The following is a 24,730-nucleotide window of genomic DNA, read 5'->3' as shown; positions in this document are numbered from 1 at the left end:
CAGCTCATTTGTACCCTATTGGAAATGTACTCTTCACTGTTGAGCAGCATACAAATTCACTTTGTTTTGGGAGGCTGCATGCTTGCCCGCATTCCCCAATCCCTCGCCTCTGATTCTCACTTTCTTTAGTGAGCGAGAAAGTAAGGCAGTGGCTCGGCACTCCACTCTAGTTATCAGCCGCTGGGGATATGTGCAGGCTTATAAGGGAGCTGCGACTGAACTTTGGCTCTGACGCAGCTGAAAGAGCAAAGACAGTTATAGTAGACCGATCCGAGACAGACGTATTACACATACAGAGAAGAGAGCAGCTTGTCAAAACAAGAATATTAATGACACACAGCCTGAGAGAGACGGAGAAAATTTCTTCATGCAAATGTTGTTGTTATAAGTTGGAAAAAGGATACATCTCGGGGATGTTTTATTTAATATTTCACCTGGTAGACTCAAAGTGAATTATTTTTGTTTACTTCAGTGGAATAACTAACACAATTGTGATTTTTGTGAGATTATGATCATCCTGGCCAAAGTTACACGGGGGGGGTTGCCAGATCCGGCAGCCATAACACCGACTCTGCCAGATTTAGAAGCACCCTTTTAATATTTCACCTGATAGGCTCAGAGTGAATTGCTTTGTTTGCTTGAACTCAAGTGGAATAAAAAACACAAGTGTAATTTTGGTGAGATTATGATCATCCTGGCCAAAGTTACAGAGGGGATGCCATAACACTAGCTCGAAAGTAGACTAGAAAGCCCCCTCTTCTCCATTGCATTTCGCCTGTAAAGATCTGCAGAAATGCCGAGTGCCAGCTGCAATGACAAACACTTACGTCTCGGAAGTGCAGAGATCCACTGAAAATAAATCGAATAAGGACTTTCAAAGTCTGTCTCGGCTGTCTTTGTCAAGTCGATCAATTGGATAACCTCCGCTCGGATAGTGCCGACAGATTGGCAGGTAATTAGTCAGATATTGACCAGGGTATTTTCTAAGGAAGTCCTCAAAGGTTTCAACAAGTCTGCTGCGTGAATAGATAGATGCCTCGTGAACTGGGTGCGTTTACTTGCAATTTCAAGTTAGAAGGAAGCATTTTATGTGGGAGGAGACAGTCGGAAATGCTCTTGGCATCGCTGGTGGAGATTGTGCTGTGTGGAAGGATTGGTACAGTCCCCTCAGGGTTTGTAAAATACAATAAGTTAGTATATAAAGATGGAAGAGAGACAAGGAAGAGACAGGGGGAGGAGGAGGGAGAGCGGGAGATCACTCTCACCTTCATTTGCCTGTGAGAAAGGTTGTAGCACATCCAGTTAATGGGAAGGCCTGTTATCAGCACCAGGGAAGCACCTTTCAGCACCGTCCACACATCTGCTCAAATCTGTTAATCATTCATTTCATCTACACACACTGTCTAATGGCTTCCTGTAACAGTGTGTAAGTCTATGAGCTCTTTCCGTTGTCACAACTCCAGCAAGTCCTCAAAACTAGGTTTTTTGACTTGACACATATCAGGATTTTCTGATGCGATGCCCTTATTGTCGGTGAGTCAATCGAACCCCTTGTTCAGATTCATTAAATGGACCCGTTTAACTCGCAAGAAGACTTTTAATCCATGAGCAGTCAGGCTGTGGAGAAGGACCAGGAGCCCTGCCCTTTTGTTTTAAACAGGGCAGATGTGTGCAAAATCCTTTAAAAAGGTTAACCCACACAAAGCTCCTGGACCTGATGGCATCCCTTGCCGTGTTCTCAGGGTGTGTGCAGTGCAGCTGGCCGAGGTGTTCACAGACATCTTCAAAAGGTCCCTGCTGCAGTCTGTAGTCCCCACATGCTTCAAACACTCCACCATCATTACTGTCCCCAAAAAAACAATAATCACCAACCTCAATGACTACCGCCCAGTAGCACTCACCTCCATCATTATGAAGGGCTTTGAGCGGTTAGTCAAAACCTTCATCACCTCCTCCCTCCCTCCCTCCCTGACTCTCTGGACCCCCTGCAGATTGCCTACAGAGCAAACAGGTCCACAGACGACACCATAGCCCTCACCATCCACACTGCCCTCTCGCACCTGGACCAGAGGAACACATATGTGAGAATGCTGTTCATTGATTACAGTTCAGCATTCAATACCCTTGTGCCCTCCAAGCTGGCCATCAAGCTCAGAGACCTCGGGCTCAACAGCGCCCTCTGTGACTGGATCCTGAACTTCCTGACGGGCAGACCCCAGGCAGTGCGGGTGGGAAACATCACATCCTCCACCCTGATCCTCAACACCGGTGCCCCTCAAGGCTGCGTGCTCAGCCCTCTCCTCTACTCCCTGTTCACACACAACTGCGTGGCCACACACAGCTCCAACACCATCGTGAAGTTTGCTGATGACACGATCGTCATCGGTCAGATCACAGACGGCAACGAGACGGCGTACAAAGAGGAGGTCGGAAAACTGACATCTTGGTGCCGGGATAACAACCTCCATCTCAACGTCAGCAAAACAAAGGAGCTGATTGTGGATTACAGGAAGCAGCAGAGAGAGAGACACTCCCCCATCGCCATCAATGGGACTATGGTGGAGAGTCAGCAGCTTCAGGTTCCTTGGGGTCCACATCACTGAGGACCTGACATGGACTCATCACACCACCGCCATCACCAAAAAAGCTCGACAGCGGCTCTTCTTCCTCCGCAGGCTGAGGAGGTTCAACATGGACTCCAGGATACTCTGCACTTTCTACAGGCGCACCATAGAGAGTATCCTGACCTTCTACAGGTGCACCATAGAGAGTATCCTGACCTACAGGTGCACCATAGAGAGTAACCTGACCTTCTACAGGTGCACCATAGAGAGTAACCTGACCTTCTACAGGCGCACCATAGAGAGTATCCTGACCTTCTACAGGTGCACCATAGAGAGTATCCTGACCTACAGGTGCACCATAGAGAGTATCCTGACCTACAGGTGCACCATAGAGAGTAACCTGACCTTCTACAGGCGCACCATAGAGAGTATCCTGACCTTCTACAGGTGCACAATAGAGAGGATCCTGACCTTCTACAGGTGCACCATAGAGAGTATCCTGACCTTCTACAGGTGCACAATAGAGAGGATCCTGACCTTCTACAGGTGCACCATAGAGAGTATCCTGACCTTCTACAGGTGCACCATAGAGAGTGTCCTGACCTACAGGTGCACCATAGAGAGTATCCTGACCTTCTACAGGTGCACCATAGAGAGTATCCTGACCTTCTACAGGTGCACCATAGAGAGTATCCTGACCTTCTACAGGTGCACCATAGAGAGTATCCTGACCTACAGGTGCACCATAGAGAGGATCCTGACCTTCTACAGGTGCACCATAGAGAGCATCCTGACCTTCTACAGGTGCACCATAGAGAGCATCCTGACCTTCTACAGGTGCACCATAGAGAGTATCCTGACCTTCTACAGGTGCACCATAGAGAGTATCCTGACCTTCTACAGGTGCACCATAGAGAGTATCCTGACCTTCTACAGGTGCACCATAGAGAGGATCCTGACCTTCTACAGGTGCACCATAGAGAGTATCCTGACCTTCTACAGGTGCTCCATAGAGAGTATCCTGACCTTCTACAGGTGCACCGTAGAGAGGATCCTGACTGGCTGCATCACGGCCTGGTACGGCAGCTGCACCGCCCTCAATCGTAAGGCTTTACAGAGGGTGGTGAAAACTGCACAGAACATCACCAGGACGGAGCTGCCATGCATGGAGGACCTTTACTCCCAGCGGCTCAGGAATAAGGCCTCAGGATTATAAAAGACCCCAGTTACAAACGGTTCCGTCTGCTGCCGTTTGGCAGGCGTTACCGCAGCATCCGGACTAAAACCACCAGACTCAGAGACAGCTTCATCCTGCAGGCAATAAGACTGTTAAACAACTGAACTGCTGAAACAATTTCAGAACATTCATCTGCTACTTAGTAATTATTTATCTATTATCTAATATATCGTTCCAATAACTTGTATATAGACTTGTATTGCACTATTCCACTTTTTTTTTTCTCAATTTTTTTTCAACTATTTTTCTTTTTGTATTACTTTTAATATAATATACTTTAATATTGTCTGCTTATCTGTATTATGTGTTGCATTGTTGGAGAAGCCTGTGACCTAAGATTTTCAACTACATAATTACTCTGTAGCTATGTTAGTTTGACAATAAAGAACCTTGAACCTTATAAGATATTGATTATGAATCACTTAAGGGTTAGGGAAAGATTCTGGGGATGATTAAAAGAAACCGAAAGCAGATCAGAGGTAAGAGATGCAAAGTGCCAAAGTCACACAGCCAGCCCGACCTCCTCACTAAGAGGCTTTACGTTGCTATGACAACATTACACTATTTCTGCCTTCATACATCCGCATCAACTCCTTGCCAGAAAACATAAAAATAACATATGTCATGTTTTTGTCAAGTGTTTGGACAAAGGAACATGTTCAGTCTTGTTCACAACCGCAGTGTTACAGCAGTATAGACAAGGAAATAATCTACTGTTGTGATGAGTCCCAATGTTTAAACACAAAACATTAACAAAACAAAGGTTATGTAAAATGTATATTCACTTCTTACCCCACCTCCCAACCCAGAAACCCTCCCATCATTCAGCACCACACGACAAACACATTCAAGTTGACATGCAAACTAAACGTATCCACCAGAATGTATCAAAGCATTGCATAAAAGTCACTTTATTTGTATTTCTTAAGAGACATAGTAGATCTCATGTAATACTCATAGGATGTACAGTGACATGTTGTGTATTTGTCGTGCAGAGATCCGTGAAGCGTTTCGTATTTTGGACCGTGATGGGAATGGTTTCATCTCCAAGCAGGAGCTGGGCATGGCCATGCGCTCCCTGGGTTACATGCCCAGCGAAGTGGAGCTGGCCATCATCATGCAGAGACTGGACATGGATGGTGAGCCACTACATAAGGTCACACACTTGGGTGCAAGGATGCAAACACACTCACAGAGTTGACCTTTTCATGAAGTCGCTTTCAGGAATCTGCACGTCTTTGTCTCAGTTGTTGTCTCTGAATTAAAATACGAAGAAGAATTGAAAGCAAGCTGCATGAATATCTGAGTTAACTGTACAGTAAATAATACAAATAACTGTTAAAGATGCCAAAAACACTTCACTAAATGTTTATTTTACTTGCTTTAGGCTAAATGAACATTCGAGTTACAGTCACCTTAACAATGTTTTTGCTAAATTGTCTCTAAATTGCCTCGCAGATGGTGAACTGTCGAAAATAAATTACTCTGGAGACAATAAAGAGCGAACCTGTCTGCTCCTTCTCCTTAAACTCCGGCCCTCATTGTAAATCCGTAGACGATTGCAATTAATCCTAAGCAGTCCCTGAATCACAAACAAGCTAGTCAATCTTTCCTCTGGTTCTTATCTGCCTGCTCTTGATTCCACAGCATGCAGTAAATATCAAAGGTCACAGCTAAAAGCTTTTTTGCTTTTGCCTCCATGAGTGTTACGAGCCTCTGAGAGCAGCGCTGCCATTTGTTCTGAGGGGAGACAGTATTTCTGCTCCCCTGACTTCTATCATCTCCATGTCGGCTCTAATAAGTCACTGAAAGCGGTCGCAGCCACATTTCATTTCAGAATGTCAATTATCATCAGGTGTTAGACAACCTGCACGCTCCTTCAGATGATTAATGTAATGTCATTAAATCCCTGCTTCGGTTATTTGAATCCACTGATCTCTGGCATTACATTTATATCTTTCCCTCAGGCTTTAGGCAAGGTAGTCTTTCAATACAAGATTATATTATGCTAATTAAAAGCTACATTTTTAGAAACTGCAGTTATGTTTTATAACACAGAACTGATGCCTGCTTGGTGCTAATAATATTCTGTAATACAAGACAACGCTTTATTTCAAAGGTCGGCAATTTCCTAGTCATTTGCAAGAAGCTCCCTGAAAATAAATGTGTAATTTGAAACTTATCGTATCGTAAAAATGATATCTTCCTTGAGCTATCCATCAATCCATTCACACTGAAATAATTGAAACTCAACTAACCTTACATGTTGAATTGGATGCTTGCCTGTTGACAGATTTCACATTTGTGCTTGTTCGGCTTGCCTGCAGAGCAGTGACTAGTACTTCCAAGTTTACGCAGCAATTAATTAGAATTCATTCATTACAAGAGTGTCACTTTAATATTGTCTCTATGTACCCAGTAATTAGCACTAAATCACATTATGCAGAAATTACAGACCCATTAAATAAATTGTTGTCATACTTCCAGCAGCATGGAGACTTAAGCATCTTATTCCCTTCGATATGCGGCCTATTATAAAAAACAACAAATACAACATTAGAGAATTTCTTTACGGGTAATAATATCAATATTGGCTATATATATATGTATACAACTATTCATGCAGTGACTTTGTTAGTTATAGAACATGATATCGGGGAGATGTTCTCTGAGTATTAATGCTGTGGGACGCTGGCTGTTGTTGCTATCTCCGACATGATGCACCGGTAGAATTGGTAATGTAAACCCTCTCAAGCTGTGTCCCTTGAATTTGAAATGGCGAAATGTTCCCTGAATTATCGCATCGATGCAAGAACTATCCCACAATGGCTGGCCTTGCACGCACTTGCACAGGTGCACACACCTTATTCAAAAGGTGAATTAGTGCTGATGATGCATGGGTGTTTGTCACGGATGAGGGAACATCCATCTGATGATCTATCTCAGGGAGATTTTCTTTGTTTCTGCAAGCGAATAAACTTCCGAACCAAAATGCATTATTCAGCTCCTGTCTGCCAGCTTTCCTGACTGTGTATCTGATTTTCTATTGTCCCCTATGTGTGTGTGTGTGTGTGTGTGTGTGTGTGTGTGTGTGTGTGTGTGTGTGTGTGTGTGTGTGTGTGTGTGTGTGTGTGTGTGTGTGTGTGTGTGTGTGTGTGTGTGTGTGTGTGTGTGTGTGTGTGTGTGCGTGCGTGCGTGCGTGCGTGCGTGCGTGCGTGCGTGCGTGCGTGTGTGTGTGTGCAGGGGATGGCCAGGTGGACTTTGAGGAGTTCATGACGATATTGGGGCCCAAACTGCTGTCTTCTGACAACAGAGAAGGGTTCCTGGGCACCACCATCGACAACATCTTCTGGCAGGTGACAGACAAAACCTCCTCGTTCCTTCTGATGCTTGAATCTGCTTCTCATCCCTATCCATCCTCATCACTTATCACTACTCTTCCTCACCTCTCACTGTGTTTTTAAGCCGTCAGATAGAGTCTTACATCCTTAACAACAAGCCATTCTTTATGCAGAGGCTCTGCACACACCTACTTAAGTGCAGACACACACACACACACACACACACACACACACACACACACACACACACACACACAGACTCTCAGGCCCCACACTCGCTTCTGTAGAGACTTTCTTGCTTATGACTCAGGGCCTTGAAGGAAAAGAGACCTGCTGAGAATTAAGTATTTTCTTAATTTTTTTCTTTTCTTTATGTGAGTACGGTATATGTTTTTGCGGTGATATCATTCCCAGTGTTTCAGAGGGCATTACCATAATCATTATTTGGAAAGTCTGAGCTGTGCTTTCAAGTGTCCAAACGTGCTTGCCTTGTTTTTAGACATTTTTACGTGAGGAAAATGTGCTGCTCTCAGAGTGCTTTATCACTACTCTTCCTCACCTCTCAGGTTACACATGAGACAATAATGAAAAGTGCAGGTGTGCAGCGGGGGGGGGGGGCAGTGTGAGTGTGAGACCGATGTTTGAGCAGGCCATCAAATCTCAGGAAGCTGTTCTTTTTAATTTTCTTGAGTCAAATGAAAGGAGAAACATTAAGAGGGTGACTCACTGAAATGAGGTGTGTGTGTGTTTCAGGTTACAAACACACTGGGCCACATTTAGATAAACGTTCTTTATTCTTGATTTCATTGTGCAATCACTTGAGATAATATGGCTAACAAAAACAAGGCTCTGAGTCAATGCCATTCATACATCGGGATATTCTGAATTAAACATCAAAATCATTTATTTTTCAAATGTGGGGAATGGATTGCTCCAATGAGACACATTGAAGGATGGAGCAAGACACACGACGAGTGTGGCTGAAAGAGAGAAGAGGATGTAGAGAGGCAAGCTGGACAATACACTGTATGTGGAAGTGGAAGGGAGGTGATGGCTGTGCCCCACATAAGGATGCAGGAATATAAAAGAAAACCACAAAGGAGGAGAGTGGGAGAAAATGAAACGAGCGGTACGAGAGCCTGCGATTCATGAAGGTCGCAGACAGTGTTCGTCTCAGGGATGATTTAAGATGTTCACCTCCCACAAAGAGAAAGAAAGACTAAAAGAAAACAGGAAGAAGGGCAAATAAAAATTAGAGATGGAAGAGAGAAGCAGGAGAAATGAAAGCAGAGTGCAAAAGAATATAGGAAGAGAAAGGAGGAGGAGGGGGATACAATGGTGGGAGGAAGTTTGTCTCTGGGGACTGTGTGTGTGTGTGTGTGTGTGTGTGTGTGTGTGTGTGTGTGTGTGTGTGTGTGTGTGTGTGTGTGTGTGTGTGTGTGTGTGTGTGTGTGTGTGTGTGTGTGTGTGTGTGTGTGTGTGTGTGTGTGTGTGTGTGTGTGTGTGTGTGTGTGTGTTGTGTGCATTTGTGTGTCTGTTTACATTACACAGACCTCCGAGGGAGACAGGGAAAGTTATTGAATTGAATAGAGAATGAGGCACATCACAGTGGGCCATAATGACTCAGTTTAGCATGTGCGCATATTATCTCTGCACAGTGAGATGTTTAATGATTCTTCAAGGTGACCGGAGTCGGCACGTTTTGTGTAGGATTGCATTGTGTGTGCGAATGTGTTGAATAATTTTTGTTCGTGCACGTGATCCTGCTCCTGTGAGTTAAATGTTTTCCACTGGAGCATGGTCTGAGTAAAAGCTTGAAGAAATTTGAATATCTGCTTTGAAAAACTCCTGACTCAAGTTATATCATTTCTGCTGACAGTCCGTAAATTACATTTGGAATAGGGAAGCACCTAGTCTTCCAATGCTAATTAAGATACAGTCCCTAAAGATGTAAACCCAAAACAAGCTTAAGCTATCACAACAATGTTTAAAGTCTATGCATTCTTTTAGCACGGAGAGAGTGCAGGATAGATGTCTGCAGAATATTCTAAAAACCTAAAATACTTGACCCAGAAAAATATATTTTATAAATAAATTACTCACCATGTTGAATTTGTTTTAAAAAAGTATTTTTCCTCCAGAGGCAAACATAAAAAAATAACAGAGCAAAGTCTTGATTATTCAAGTTTAAAGTGCTGCAGTGGTTAGCTAGATGTTTGATTTTATGTAACTACATGTTTCAAAATGTGTTCAATATTTTGAGATACAAGATTGATAATGTCTCAAGTCTTTACAGCAAATATTAAGCTTCCACCAGCAGCTCTAGTTAGACTGGAAACAGGTGTAATCTATCTAACAATAACACAGCAGTCCACCCACCAACACCTCTAAAAAATCTCAAACTTCTGCTCTAATGATAGGAAGAAATGGTGGTCATGGCTAAAACAAACCAACATTGAGTTATGATATGGGACGTTAGTCATGGTCTCCAAATGTCAACCATTCACCTTGAATTTTTCCAAGACACCCTGTAATGTTCAGTAACACCATTACTCTACTTCCACCTTTGTGAGAAATACAGAACAGTCATTTATTGTAAGACAGAAAGAGGTCACTTCCTCAAAAAAAGTCCTTTTAATCACTTGAAAAACCTACTCTGTCATTTATTTCGGGTGAGTCTCTCCAGGCAGCTAATGATGTCCATTTGTTTCCACAGAGTGTGAAAATCAAATGTCAGACTGTGAAACTTTTGAAACACCCAGTCTGGACTCATTTGTGTCAAAAGTCACATTAAAAGTGATAAGTAAAAGTGATATACACTTTTTACTATTGACTTGAAGTTTTGTCTGTCAACCACCTGTTATTGTTAATGAAAACAGAGACTGACCAGCAGAATAAAGGAGAGAGAACCAAGTGACAGACTTATAGCTGCCGTCTGCGTCTGTTGAGACCGGCTGCAGTGTTCATACTGATGATCCATGCCAAATTAAAAATGTTACATAATTACTGCCATTTTGTGGATGGTTTTATCCTAAATGCGCTACTGTCATTGTAATTATTTTACGGCTACATGCAAAAACATAATTTTGAATACACTGGTTTGTCGGGGAATTTTGGTCTATTTTGCTTCCATCACTTGATATAAGATCACTTATTTCAGACGAGTGGAAGGAAAACATCAACAATTCACATACATTCGTTTTGCTTCATTTATTTCGGTTTGTAGAAAATGATAAGAATTAGCATTCAAACAAGTTAAGTGCTCTGGAAGTTTCATAGTGATATCTATTAGGTAAGTAGTTAACCCTATTCCTCTGCATGATATATATGGAATTTCCCACTATACATGCCTATCCTTAAAGGTCTTTTCACAGAATATGTTATTTCTCAGCACTCTATTCTCTGGCAATAAAATGCCTAATATGCAAATTTGAACTTGCAATTTTAGAAAACTTTTTATAAAAAAGTGTTTATGTCAGTCATCAGCTGGGGACGTTTGATGGTGACATCTAGTTAAAATGATGACCCCATTCACTTGAATTCTTTCCTCTACGTTGGTGTTGGGATTATGACGGGCCTTTTTTGTGTCAGCACCTTATGGGGAATATTTTGCTTCAGACTGCATTTCATAAAATTCAATTGTGACATATTTTTCTTCTGTGGATTTAGTTCATCCATGATTTATCTGTGGTTGGCTGCTCTTTTTGTAAAAAAAAAAAAAGTATCTTACCTGCAATTTTACACTAAAAAGTGTCCTCTTTATGTTTTAGTTTGCAATTGTGTACACACAGTGTTGACAACATATTTGCACCTTGGTATAGTCTTGTTAAATAACTTACGTACAAAGTGGGACAGAAACTTCCCTTGAACTTGGAGTTTCCACCTAACCCTGACGGCACTGCTGCTAGGCAGAAGAATAGGACAGAACAAGTACAGAATAAAACAAAGCAGGTTGTCACTCTGGGTGACTTTTAAGAGAAGGGTCAGAAGACAAAGCAGGTGTACGACTGACAGAAAGCTTGTTCTGTACGAGGGCAGGATTAGAAGTGAGGGGCGACGTCTGAGCACCTGTTCTTCTGATTGATGTGTCCTCGCTCTGTCACCGGCCACTGGGCACGATCCCTTGCTGTTTTCATGTCAAGCACGAACATACCCAGACACAACTCAATAATTGAGTTTATTCATTGAAAGACAAAATACTCAGACAGTCAAACTTTCGAATATTTACATCCCCTGCTCCTCATTTGTGTGTGTGTGTGTGTGTGTGTGTGTGTGTGTGTGTGTGTGTGTGTGTGTGTGTGTGTGTGTGTGTGTGTGTGTGTGTGTGTGTGTGTGTGTGTGTGTGTGTGTGTGTGTGTGTGTGTGTGTGTGTGTGTGTGTGTGTGTGTGTGTGTGTGTGTGTGTGTGTGTGTGTGTGTGTGTGTGTGTGTGTGTGTGTGTGTGTGTGTGTGTGTGTGTGCACCCGTTAGAGACAGGAGGAGAAATCACTCACTCACCTGGTCGCTAACAGGAAGAGGCTCCACAGTGGCTTTTCCCCCCTCAGACAGACTGATAGGAACATTGAAAATATGCCGCGCTCCTTGAGCTTTCATTTTGTCTGTCCTGCGGCTGCAGTTTGAAAAGATGTGGCTCCATTTCCCTTAAGGAGACACACCTTTTGCAAGAAGGAGAGCCACACGAGGTAGCATGGGTCAGAGCCATTGAAACTCTAACTGTAAAACGGCATCTGTGTTATTGTTTGACCATAAAAACCTATAATATGATCCCATAAACGACCTACTGAAAAGGTAGGGTTTAGGAGATAGATCTGAGATTAAGTCACTCTGATAGCCCATAGATAACAGCTTGTTCTCTAACTCGTTTTTTGGATTGTGTTTTTTTATCTTTATATGCCAACAATTTATGATGCCATCATTTAGAATCTTCTTCTTTGTGTGAGACTACCCATCTGTCTTTAACTTCTCCTGTCACTGTTGCCTGTTTCATATTCTTAAAGCCGCCGAGTGAAACCAAACCTTTTCAAAAAGAAAGAAAATGTCATTTCGGCTGGATCCAGAAATGGAACTCAAATATTGATTGCACACAATTATCGGATGTTCTCTTCAACCTTAGCTCCCAGATAGAGATATGATATGAACATTTGAGAGGGTGAAAAGTAAACGTTAGAGGCATAATGATTTCTTGCATTAAATATATCATTCTCATATTTACTGCAATGTCCCAGTTTTGTGCTTGCTGGTGTGTGTGTGTGTGTGTGTGTGTGTGTGTGTGTGTGTGTGTGTGTGTGTGTGTGTGTGTGTGTGTGTGTGTGTGTGTGTGTGTGTGTGTGTGTGTGTGTGTGTGTGTGTGTGTGTCATTATGTTCATGTTTGCCAGTTGATAGATGATATCATACCTCTAAAAGATTGCATTACATTTTGGTTATGTTCCACTGATTGCTTTGTTGCCGTGTTGTAATCTGACTGCAGAGAACATCCAAAAATAGAGCTGGGTTTAATTTGAATTTTTGTAATACGAGTGCAAAAACAAAAGGATCTCTGGGTTGTGTTACCAAACCCAAATGAGGTTCTCTACAAAACCATGTTCAAATAGTTGTCCCAATTATGTATCAAAGGACGATCTTTTTTGCTGAGCATTAGACATCAAAAACATCGGATCCACTGTCATATCTGTTATTTAAATATAAACCATGAGACAGCTGGAAGCATCATGACTGTTGTCGAATGTAGAAACTCTTGCACCGAAGTCTCTCTAATAATAATAATAATAATAATAAGCATGTTATCTGGTTTCTTTTTTACTTATCTTAGTTGTTTAAACTGTTGGACGGTGCTGTGACTTGCTAGAGTCTCCGCTAGTTGCCTGGCAACCTAATAGGGACAACTTGACTCTAGAAAGTCACTGCTCGTTTAAAAAAAGAAAAAAAAGGCACATTCAAAAACAAAAAGTGATCTCTCTTTGTTCTGGTTGGCAGATTGTTGTTACATTTAGAAGGAGCCAGGCCCCTGTTTCCAGCCTGAAGCAAATGTTACATATTTAAAGAACAGAAATGAGAGCGGTATCGATCTTCAAAGTAGTAGCAACATTTCTCCAATGTCAAACATACTTAGAGGTTCGATATCCAACCCTACTTGCATTATAGATGTTATCCATCTCACTGTTCCACTACTTCTTTCATCTCAATTTTCTCTGACTTCACTTTCCTTTTTTTCCATCATACAATATGTCCTTTTCGTTTTCCTTGAGAAATATACCCCCTATCTTCTTCCTCTTTGCCTCGCCTGCCTCAGTATGTCCATCTGTTGTGCTAAACCAAGCGACTGATTGTATGTGTGGCTGTCTGTGAGGTAGATAACCTGGACCTGGATGACAGTGGGTTTCAGGAGGGGGTGTGCAAGTGTGTGTATGTATTATAGAGAGGATCTGTGGGGGCAGCAAGGACGTGATGTTTAGGAAGGGCAGACAGGGAATGGGACAGAGGCTAAGATTCAGACTTTGAGCCCATTAATCATTTTAAACGCAAACATGCACACACAACTGAGAAAACAACCACCTACAAGGACGTTAGTATGCTAGTATGCCCATTGTAATTGATACATCCATTAAACCAATTGCGCTTGCATCCCCCTTTATCAGAGCACACACAGGTTGCATACTGATTCTAGCACCCAAAAATAGAACCAGTGATGCATAGGCAAAAATGCTGCCAATACATTACAACACACATCATCCCTTCTTATAACTTGTACATACAAATAAACACATTTAAAAGCAATCCATGCATGCCATAATTTCATGCAGCGTGTACATTTCGCACCTCAGTCGTATCTTCTATATTTATCTGCCCTCATATAGCCAGTTTGTGGGTGACAGTGTCTGCATTGATTGTCTTGTGCCCCTGCAGTTTGACATGCAGCAGCTGTCTCTGGATGAGCTGAAGCAGGTGCTGTTCCATGCCTTCAGGGACCACCTGACAATGAAGGACATCGAGAACATCATCATCACCGAGGAGGAAGGCCTCAACGAAAGCTCAGGAAACTGCCCTGAGTACGAGGGAGGTGAGGAAGCTGCTCTCTTGGAAACGTTGCTGTTATTAATACCTGTACTGTTGCTGCAAAGTCTTTTGTAATTCACTTGATGGGCTATTTTTTTTTAAAGTTATGTTGAGTATATATGAGTTAATGTGTCTATGACCAAAATATTCTCCAAAAAACGTAATCTGTGCTTAATTTCTGTAACTCAGGCAGTTACAGCGATTATCCAGCTCTATATTGGACGATGACTCAGCATGAGTTGTAGCAGCGTCACTATGGAAGCGATGCCTATTTATTTATTCATTCATTAACTTTGTGGATTGCTCATGTTAGTACTACTGGTTTTTAAATGTGCTTAGATGTGACTTTCTGTCTGTTGTCTGTGTTGTTTTAGGTCATAATGGATTCCTTGTCTTTTATCTCCATACCAAATCTACCTAAGTTTACAAATAAATGATCTGAACTTAATCCGTTTGTTTAAGTTCAACATTTATGGAATAGCAATGTTTGTGTTTTCGCCAGTGTTAGAGTAGCTGCTGCCAGACGCAATTAGCATAGCTTAGCATAAGTAAACGGTTGAACTAGCCTGTTTCCAGAACTCCAATTAATACCCACAATTCAGATTTCTTGAGCCTTTCCTATTGGTCTTGTGAGAGTAATTGACGGCTGTTTCAGCTGTTTATAAGAGATAATAAACCAATAAGCTTCGAGAATTTTTTTCATATAGCTAGCTAGTTGCTACCTAGCTACATCAATAAAAAATGACAGATCTGGAGTGAATTATTTTCCTTTTGTGGAAAAACATTATGTTTACTCAAAGCAACTGTTCAAAGGCTAAAACGTATGAATCACTCAAATGTACATCCATGGGAATCCATCACTCAATACTTATTGATTAACAAACATGCTTTTAAATGACTTTCTTAGCCTTGCACCGAAAGATTCAAGGGACAATTCCTCATTTTAAATGTGCTGCTCTACCAAAATCATTAACCACCACATATGTTGTAACGAGGAGATCCTGAGGGCAAGGTCATGAATGCTGACGTATATTCAGGAAAACAGATGTGATATTTAAATGATAACATCTATTAATCTCGAGGTCATGCATTCATTTCTTTATTTTTCAAAGCCAAGAAGAGGACATGTTGTTAATATCTGAGTGCCCAACACAGAAGGCATTTTAGTTGAGAAATACTTTCAGACCAAGTTATGTTGCTTTAGGGAGATGAGAAGGAAGAAAAAAAAGAAGTCTGACTTGTCTTAGTTATGGTGCAGAGCTATAAATTGCCTTACTTCTGTGAAACATCCACAAGTCAGAGTAGCACAAAGGTAAAGAAAGATCAAACACGCTAGAAAACTGTGAAAGTCTTAATGAATCTATTGGGTACTGGCCTACAGTCTGGGGGAGGCCTAAAAGGAGACAGCTGGGAGGAAATTGAGAAACTTAGCAGAGGGAGTAGGGACAGTGAAGGAGGAGATAAGAGGCTAAAGAAGGGATCAGGGAAGTGCTGGAAAGTGTTTGGGTGTTTAGGGAAGGAGTTATGAAGAGGAAACAGTCGAAAGGCGCTAAAAGAGGACAAGTTGGAAGAATTAAAAGAGATGGAGGTAAAAAGAGCCTCTCTTGAAGAGAACAGCTGTTTTAGTCTCAATTAACCATCTTCCCATATCCTCAACTTCCCTCTTTCATGCGTCCTTCCCATCTTCTTCCTGTCCGTCGGGACTTCAACGCCTTGCACAGTCCCTCTTAGATCCTCGACTCAGAGCTCTGAGTTGATTTATTGATGCAGCGTGTGATTCTAACGAACTAAGACAAGGGAGCTAAGAGAGGAAACCTTTGGTTGTTGCTTTTGCTGCAAGGCCTGTTGGAGGACACATCGGACTCTGCTCTTCTTCTTTTTTCCATCTCCTGAGATTATGTCTTTAGTGGGAAAACTGTCTTTCAGCTCACAGATAGGTAGAAAAACATTCAAGTTTGATGTCACTCCTCTTGTCTTTGTTTTTGCTGCATCATAGGGAGTATTAGATTGAGTTTGTGCCTCCAATCAAATCACTTCCCCAGATAATGTTGGTCACATATAAAGTGGTCAATCTTGAAGTGCATTGCCAAAAACGTCAACCAATCACGTATTATATATTTATTTTGTATCATTCTTTTGAAGTCAATAAACCTGTCGATAAGTTAGCCAATCATCATCAAACGAGAGGCCAACACTTGAGCTTAACAATCCAAAACTCTAAACCTGTCTCTCATTTCTTTTATCTTCTTCGCAGTCCATCCCAAGAAGAAGAATCGGCAGACGTGTGTCAGGAAGAGCCTGATCTGCGCCTTCGCCATGGCTTTCATTATCAGTGTCATGCTCATCGCAGCCAATCAGATGCTGCGGAACGGCATGGAGTAACCAATTGCACTGTGAGCATGGCGAGTGGACAGAACAGCCACGACCTCACATCTCGTCTTTGCAGCCAAAGCAGGACCAGCTACAACCCGAGCACTTCTCTAAACAATCAGTTGAGGGTTTTTTTAGGTTAATTTGATCTTAGTAGTAAATGTGAGTGAGATGACGAGAAATATAAATTTGTTTTGCATTGAAGATGTCACCATGTATAGTTACTGGACTTACGGGTCACAAAGAACTGAAACAATTATGTTTTTATAAAAAAAAACGTGAGAATAAATAGAGGGTGTTATTTTGACAGAGACCACTCTTTAAACTTGATTTTCTAATTACCAGAAAAAGTTTATCAGGTGCTTTGAGCCATTCCTAATTTAAAAATAACAGTGGTTATTATGAACAACTGCATATTTACCTTAGAGAAGTAGCTGAATGTGAGTGAATGAGAGCGCTGAATGTCAGGCACTGTATTTAAATGTATTGTAAATCCATCACATTTCAAATAGTCATGTTTAAACATCATCGACCAACTCAGTCTGCTAAATGTCAGGGCACATGAAGTCTTTGTGTAAGGAGCACAACTCAATACTCAGTGAGGGGAAACTTGGGAATCATGTCTTTGTCTGTAGGTGTGTCAAAGATAGTAACTAATGTATCACAAAATAGATTTGGTCTATACTGGAGCACATGGATTTAAAGCAAAAAGCAGAGGAGGTGTCGAAAGGTGCGTCTCTTTTTGCCTTAATTCTGTGCTTCAGATGGACCAAATATCTAAAGTCTCTCCTGATCAATTAACTTCCTACTCTGAGAGACAGTCCAAAAATGTATTTCTCAAGGGGGTTGAAGCGGTTAACCTCTACCTTCACTAGACGGAGCATAATAAGCTCAGGCCGTCTGAGAGGAAAATATATGAAGGTTTGTGATAATTAGTAGGGAAAATATATACATTCCCATGTTTTCAGTTATGCGTTGGTAAAAAATCCTTCCCCTCAACATCTCCTTGTAATACAGCCCAACTGCGGTAATTATAAACTGCACTAAAAGCATGCCAGTATGTACACTGCCATATCAAACATTTGTCTAGCTCCCATGAATCTCTCTGTATACATAGTAGTAATTATCTTGTGTAATGTAGTGTTTGTTCACAACAGCCGAATGTATGAAGGGTGGAAACTAGTGAGATAAATCAGGGATATACAGTTGAGCTGTGACACGCTGGAGGTACAGCAGCAGTTTCTTTTTGGAAAAGGTTGCATTCTAGTGGTTTAAATGAGAACTGCAGCTAAACACTTGAACTACCATGTCTACAAGGTGTTCAGAACTGAAGAACAACGCCACTGAATTTGAGCTTAGATATTTGTTGTGTCGATGTCACATTTAGGTCTGATTTGGTTCACTGTTTCTTAAATGCAAAACCAAGTGTTTCCCCAAGAACCCAAATTGTGTTGTCGCACCAGCACTCAGGTTTTGAGACTGAAGTGGCTGATGCAGGACCCCGGTTAGTTTCTGGAGTCATAGCTATGGTTTATGGTTCAGACCATCGACCTGATAGCACTACAATTTTAAAGAGCTTAATGGAGTCAGGGGGTTTGACAAGAACAGACAGTCATGCTCGTCTTTATAATGGAGACCCTCGAGGATGAAAATCCCAGTGACTCCACAGATTACGTTTGAGGATTTTATTTTTTCTTTCGGTGTAGAGCTCTGCGTTACAGAAATATCATTGTTAATCCACTGTTAGAATAGTATCATACCAGTAATGGTGTCCATTATTCTGTTGTCTAAGCAGAAGATTTAGATCAAATAGTCATTTCAAAACAAGACTACGGCTGAGATTAAGTTAATTTAAAGGTCACCTATTGTGCGAAATTCATGTCTTTTATACATAAACATGTGTCCCCTCTGTGTAAAGTGATTCTAAAAGTTTCAGGAAAAAAGATTCGCTCACTTTTTGGCCTGATCCATTTATATAAAAACCTGTCTGAAAATGAGCTGATCAGATTTTGGCCACTTTATGATGTCATAACGATTTGTTGGCATGTGTAACCATTAGCCAATAACCAACCAAGGTAACCCCCGCCCACCTTATCACCTGAATCTCCTCCTAGAGCACCATGGTGTTCTTTTTAACCAAATATCTCTAAGAGGGGCGTGGGGAGGGGCTCCTTATTTTCCTCTAAAGTAACAGACAGAGAATCAGCACTTTTGAAACAGGGCAGGGGATTATGGGATGTTACAATGCATGATCTGTTTGGTGTTTCGAGCCAAACACTTCAGAGACATGTTTGTATATAGCTGAGACCTATAATATATTGATAAGAAACAGTATAATAGGGGACCTTTAAAGTCATTATCCGCGTCAAAACAGTCGTACATTTTGTTGGTGATGCCATGACGGCGGCATCCTGTTTGTGGATTCCTGAATTGCTCGGTGCTCCCCTTGGATCTTGAGGCAATTATATGTTCTGTTGTGTGATGAAAACAATACCAGATATTTCCATCACCTTACGTGCAGCCATGTAAGTTTGCTGTCCAGGAAATAAAGGGAAGAGGGCTTTCTCTTAAAAAAAAAAATGGCTTTGTAAGATCAAGTATCACAGCAAAAGTGTATTATACTGTAAATCAGTATGCATGTTGTTGTTTAGATTTTCATGTCTTTTTGAAAGACTGTGGAATCAGTTTAATCTTTCTTTGTGGTGGCATAGCCTTGGTTTAAATGTATGTCCTACTTTCACATATTTGACTGTCCAGTTTATACTGTAATAGCCATTTTTTCTAGTTTCTACCAGCTATCAATCAAATCAGAGTGCAGGAGAGGGCATTTTCATAAATATGCAAAAACAAGGTCACATCTTCATCATCTGTTTCACGTCGTATAGGGTAGAGTCTGTAGGCCTCACTGTGGGTGGTTAACATTTACTTTGAATAAAATATAATGTGTGTTTTAGATTTTTATTAATTGTTCTCACTGCCTCACAGTCCTGTGAAAACTGCTGTATAATGTATGCTACACTTATCTTTGTGAGTCAGTCTTTGATATTCTCGGCACATTGAAATCTGACCAATGTTCTCACTGTTGGCCATTAGCATCACGGTCCTTTTGAAACCAGCATAGACCACTCTATCTTAACAAAGTCCACGTCCATTCAGACATCCTTTCATGGTTTGGTAAGGGACACTCGTAGAAAAAACCTTTTATCAACACTTTTAAAGTTTACATTATTATACTGTCCATCTGGGAATCAAATCATGATGTTCATGTTTTTCAGAGTTGCTTTTAAGATTTGTTTTTACCAACACATGTTTTTACCTTGTAGATTGTATAGAGATAAAACTAAACACAGATATGTAAACCTTGGCATGCTGCTTAGAAAAGGAGAAAGAAAACAGCAATAGTCGCCAACTGAGTGGATATTTAAAAATGCAAATAATAGGTTTAATCTGTCTAATCTAAAAAAAATATATATCCATATATGTTTATGCAATAAAACCTTGTTTTGATAGAAATATAAGTCACCTGTGTTTACTTCAAGACCAACAACATACACATAAAATCATATATTTAGTTACTTAATGAGCAGGATCATTTTCTCTGACTGTGAAACTGACTACAAAGCAGGCCTCTTGCTTTACTTGTCATTTGTTATCATCCTCTCTGTCATTTCAAATACTAACCCTAAGAATAGAACACAGCATGGTTTATCCAGAGCGCCCTTTACTGCAGGTAGCAGAGCGTGCATAAAAGAGCCACGAGTCAGAAGAGCAGCCTTTTCAAGTGCAGAAAGCTCACTGCTCTGACATCCCCTTCTCACATCACACATGCGGGTCATGTAGCACTGCAAACACAAGTGCTTTGAGTGAACTAACCTTGGCGGGTGTGACATGCCATGCATACAAAGGTGACCCTTCCACCATTGAGATGTGCATCTTAAAACTCGGTTTAGCCGGAGGCAGTACGTGAAGAGAGAGGTGAAATAACACCTTTGTCAACATGTGTCAGAGAGGAGCATCCTGTGGAGCGGTGCTGGCATCTGCACTCACTGTAAATCATGATAATTAGGTAGCATAGGTCAAACACAACAGAGACCAGCCTCATAATAGATGCTCTCAAACCCCATTAACCACCAGATAATGAACCATAACATGCCATTAAGTGGACCAACAATACATTATTCTAAGTGGAAAAGCCCAGGCAGGACATCTGGTCTTATATTGTATTTCATACTTGTGGATTCATTAGGAGTTTGAATCTGTAAAGTACATTATCTGTCTATACTGCTTTTATCTCATTATTATATAATTACATCAGAAAAGCAGTTATCAGGAGTCATTGATGACATCAGTGATTAGTTTCAAGTTATCCTGCAGAAAGGGGCACCTGTGAAAAGTCACTGTGATGGTCGCTAAATGAAAAAGAAGATAACAATTCAATAAAGATGACACACGAATACTTAAATGCATACAAATCATTTAATATTAGGTATTCATTGCATGACTGTTGATCTAACACATTCAGAGTTGATCTAAAACATCCACTGCAGAGACAGCATTACATGGTTATTCTCCCAGCACACAGCAAACTGATCAAAATCATATTTTAAAAAACACCTTAACAGATTAATCTGCGTACACTCATGTAAGTTGGTGTTGGAATCCTTTATACGCAACACCGCATCTGACTTAAAGGGGGGAAAAGTTATTTATCCTGGTAACACTGCTTATAAATTGTTTGAGTGGAATATGACTAACAAATATCTTAAAAAACACAAAAAATGCTTGTTTCCAAAAGCTATGACAAAGGATAAAGGCACAAGTGTAACAATGTAACAAAGTCTTACAAAACACAACACTCACTTGATGACTTTGTTCTACTTATCTGCAAAACCCTCCTGCCTTCTGAGTTGCCTTGTGTTTTCTGATGGCAAGTTTCTAACAATAAATAACAGCTAAGAGGACGTAAAGCCAAAGATTAGTCTTTGTGCGGTTTTCATGCTTTTATGTCTTCTTGCCCTGTTAAGGCAAACTATTATTCTATTAAAGTTTTGAGTGTAGCTGATGGATCTTGGAGGATTCAAGTAGTGTTTCCTAAAACATGTAAGAGAGAGGTATGGATTGATCATTTGAAGTCATTGTAACCTGTTCCATGTAAAGACTTTGGCAAAATCGCCTGGAAATATGAAAGTCAAAAGTTGATGGGAGGGATAAATTAGATATGTTGCTGGTACATGTGTTATGCGGGACAGAGGTATAGGGAACGATGGTAAACAGATGGGACAATAGGAAGGGAGAAATAAGAAAAGTGAAGCTCAGAACTCTGTGTGGAGGTGGCTATAGTCCCGGCTGCCCGTGGGGATCTCGCTGGGCTTCATGAAGACGCCCTCCATTGCCTTCCACAGGCTGTGCTGGCTGGGGTCTGCCATGGCGTGAACTTCCCTCTGACCGTTGATCGGCCGTCCGTACTGCTCCCCCGTCACTGACAGAAATGCATCGGTGGGTTTGTGACGGAAACGGACGGCCTCCTCTCGCTTCCACACAGATCCCCCACACTGAACCGTCCACTCGTCCAGGTGGTCCCCCTCCCCGTCGTCCCCAAACGCACTCACCTCCTGTGGACGGGCGAGAGAAACATTATTTGAAAAGTAAAATAAGAGAAGGTAATGTACCTTGTTTTGTGATAGCTTTTTGGGTCCGTTTTAATATCTCCCCACTTTCCAGACATAAGTGGTGTGGGATAAATATATATCGATGTCGTGCTTCTTAAATAATGTTCTGTTCTAATTGTGTCTCCCTCGCCTAAAGCCAAAAAAATAATAATGTGTAAACCTTGTACAGTTATGTTCACAGACTTTTTCTCCACCTACACACTTTGAGTGTATTTTAATACAGCCATAAATAATACATGTGTTTATAATCTTTGAACTTGCTTTACATTTCTCCTGCTGCTAAACTGGAACTATCAGCTGACTTTAATTGTGTACAGTATGAACAATGTTCGACTTAGACTCTAAGTATGAACTGTTATTGTTAGACATTTTGATACTGTTCATAACAATCTGAAAATACTGAACTGAAAATATACAGCTCTGTGCAGTATAAAAATGTCTAACAATAACAAGCATTTCTCAAATGGCACGGTACACATCTTCCAAGCCTGTAGCACTTTGGCTTGACAGTGTTTTTACACTTCCTTAATTTTGGAGAGGTTTTTTCAGGCCTGCGGCTGTTTTCCCACAGAGTTTGTTGCGTTTCCTGAAGTGTAAAAGCTGCTGTCAGCTCAGATTAACCTCAACATTTTTTCTAGGGTTCCATAAATGTGACCATTTTGCAAAAGACTTTGTGTTAGTAATGCAATGAGCTGCAGTGAGTGGCTTTAACTTTGCATGATACTAATACATTCTAAATATTTTAGTATTATATTAACATTTACACAAAAATCTTGAATAAGGCTCTACTACATTTTGGACATTGACATAAATGCGCCAATCTCTGCAGGTTGTTATGTCATGACGCTTCATATAAAACGAAACCTCGAGCCTCTCCCCATGTACTTTTCAGCCCACCCACCTGGTTGGAGGACAGCGGGGAGGCGAAGTAGTGGCTGTGCAGGTTACGGCCTGTGTTGACATGGGTGAGACGGATATCTTGCCCACACTTGACCGGGGTGCCCCGATGGCACAAGGTGTCCAATGTCCCACGGACACTCCAGTAGCTGTTACTGTCCTCTATCGTCATCACCCCTGTTACAGACTGCTGCCCGCTACCTGTCTCACACACACAGAAGAGCACACGGTGAGCAGATAAACTCCAACCAGATACAGAACCATGGATGTTGAAAGAAACAGCAAATGTGATTTATCAAGGAAGATCTAGACTGTCGAAAAATACAACTACTAATTGTATTTGCGGTGTGAAGGTCAGTTTAACCCCCACCAAGTTGAAATGATTGTTGCTTTAGGTCTGACTTTGAAACCAAGGACTCATGTTGGCAGCAGGTTGGCAGCAGATCAAGTGGTTCACTTTGAGGGCTTTAGCCTAGAATAACTAACAACTATTTATTTGAAGAAATAAGATTGACGTTTGACAACCACCTTAGATTTGTAATATACATTTCTGTGCATACTCGGGCTAATTTGTTACTAGGCTTTAAAGAAAAGGGTGTGGTTTTCATAAAGGAAATCCAAACGCTGATCTTGTTCATATACTGTCTTTAGTCACCAGTTAATAGGTAATCATCTAATAGTGGTTTTATGTATCCACTCTTTAATGTAGTAGCCTATGTGCCACAGTTGGAATTGACACGTAATAGAGTTAACATAAATGATATATCAAATGAATGCTGTTAACCTTTGTATGAAGAAATAGGTATTTTCTCATTTCCTTTCAACAAAACAATATAATGACAAATAAACAAATAAAATAATGTTTACATCATTATCCATGTAAGATTAGCAGATACGAAAAAGATGACATGATAATAAGAGGTATAAATGGGGTCTTTATCTCCCTTAACTTAACATTTGATGTATCTTTGTGAATTTTTGGTAAATACGTGTGTTAACTATGCATTAAAGAGGTTTTAGGTTACACATCCTTTATATAAAAACACTGTGACTGTGAATAATACATAATGGGGTCAACATGAATAAGAACATTGATTAACCTTTGTACACATCAGTAGTTTCCAATTTTCTTTAAACATTCGCTTTGATTACATAGCAGGGCAATAGTAGATGATGTCAAAGTAGAGAAACACAATTTGTATTAATGTTTAACAATCGCAGTAAAAAAAAACTCACCGGAGCCGTAGCGTACGTCGTGCGAGTGAAGTCTCACATTGTGCTTTACATTTAACAGTTTAATGACAGATCCGCATGTCAAAAAACTCAGCTCAGTGCCGAGGGACGGTCCAAATATACAGCATAGATATAATAAAAAGGTTGGTAAAGTGTGTCGAGAAACAGCACAATCTAAAATACCCATTCCTACAAAAAAAGATCCCGAGCAAAATGCTGCTGATGCCTCTGTGAGATTTGTATTATTTTACGCTACGTCAGTGAAGAGGCAAGTATGGCAGGAAGAGGCTCGAGGACAGCGCCCCTAGCGGCTGGGAGGAGTCACTGCTAATACCTTACTGTGATATTTGTACTTATTTTTTGTTT

General features: G+C 41.0%; 2 protein-coding genes across 3 annotated transcripts in view; one reads left to right on the top strand and one right to left on the bottom strand.

The window, feature by feature from the left end:
- Positions 1–19,990, top strand: part of caln2 (calneuron 2) — a 49,342-nt gene extending 29,352 nt beyond the window's left edge. For both annotated transcript variants that reach the window (XM_079649755.1, XM_079649756.1), the window contains 4 exons: positions 4,797–4,940; positions 7,045–7,157; positions 14,046–14,199; positions 16,450–19,990. In XM_079649755.1, the coding sequence (XP_079505881.1) occupies positions 4,797–4,940; positions 7,045–7,157; positions 14,046–14,199; positions 16,450–16,577 (539 nt within the window). In that variant the 3' untranslated portion in view covers positions 16,578–19,990. The remainder of the gene's footprint in view (positions 1–4,796; positions 4,941–7,044; positions 7,158–14,045; positions 14,200–16,449) is intronic.
- A 1,032-nt stretch (positions 19,991–21,022) lies between these two features.
- Positions 21,023–24,619, bottom strand: sdf2 (stromal cell-derived factor 2). Its single transcript, XM_079649757.1, has 3 exons — positions 24,368–24,619; positions 23,136–23,332; positions 21,023–22,177 (listed from the first exon to the last, which is right to left on the bottom strand). The coding sequence occupies exons 1-3, from the start codon at positions 24,549–24,551 to the stop codon at positions 21,878–21,880; spliced, it is 681 nt and encodes a 226-aa protein (XP_079505883.1). The 5' UTR covers positions 24,552–24,619; the 3' UTR covers positions 21,023–21,877.
- Positions 24,620–24,730: the final 111 nt, after the last annotated feature.

Source organism: Notothenia rossii (assembly GCF_949606895.1).
Source record: "Notothenia rossii genome assembly, chromosome: 9".
NCBI classification, from domain to species: Eukaryota; Metazoa; Chordata; class Actinopteri; order Perciformes; family Nototheniidae; genus Notothenia; species Notothenia rossii.
The sequence above is the reverse complement of the archived record's forward strand: the minus strand, read 5'-3'. Positions and strand labels throughout refer to the sequence as shown.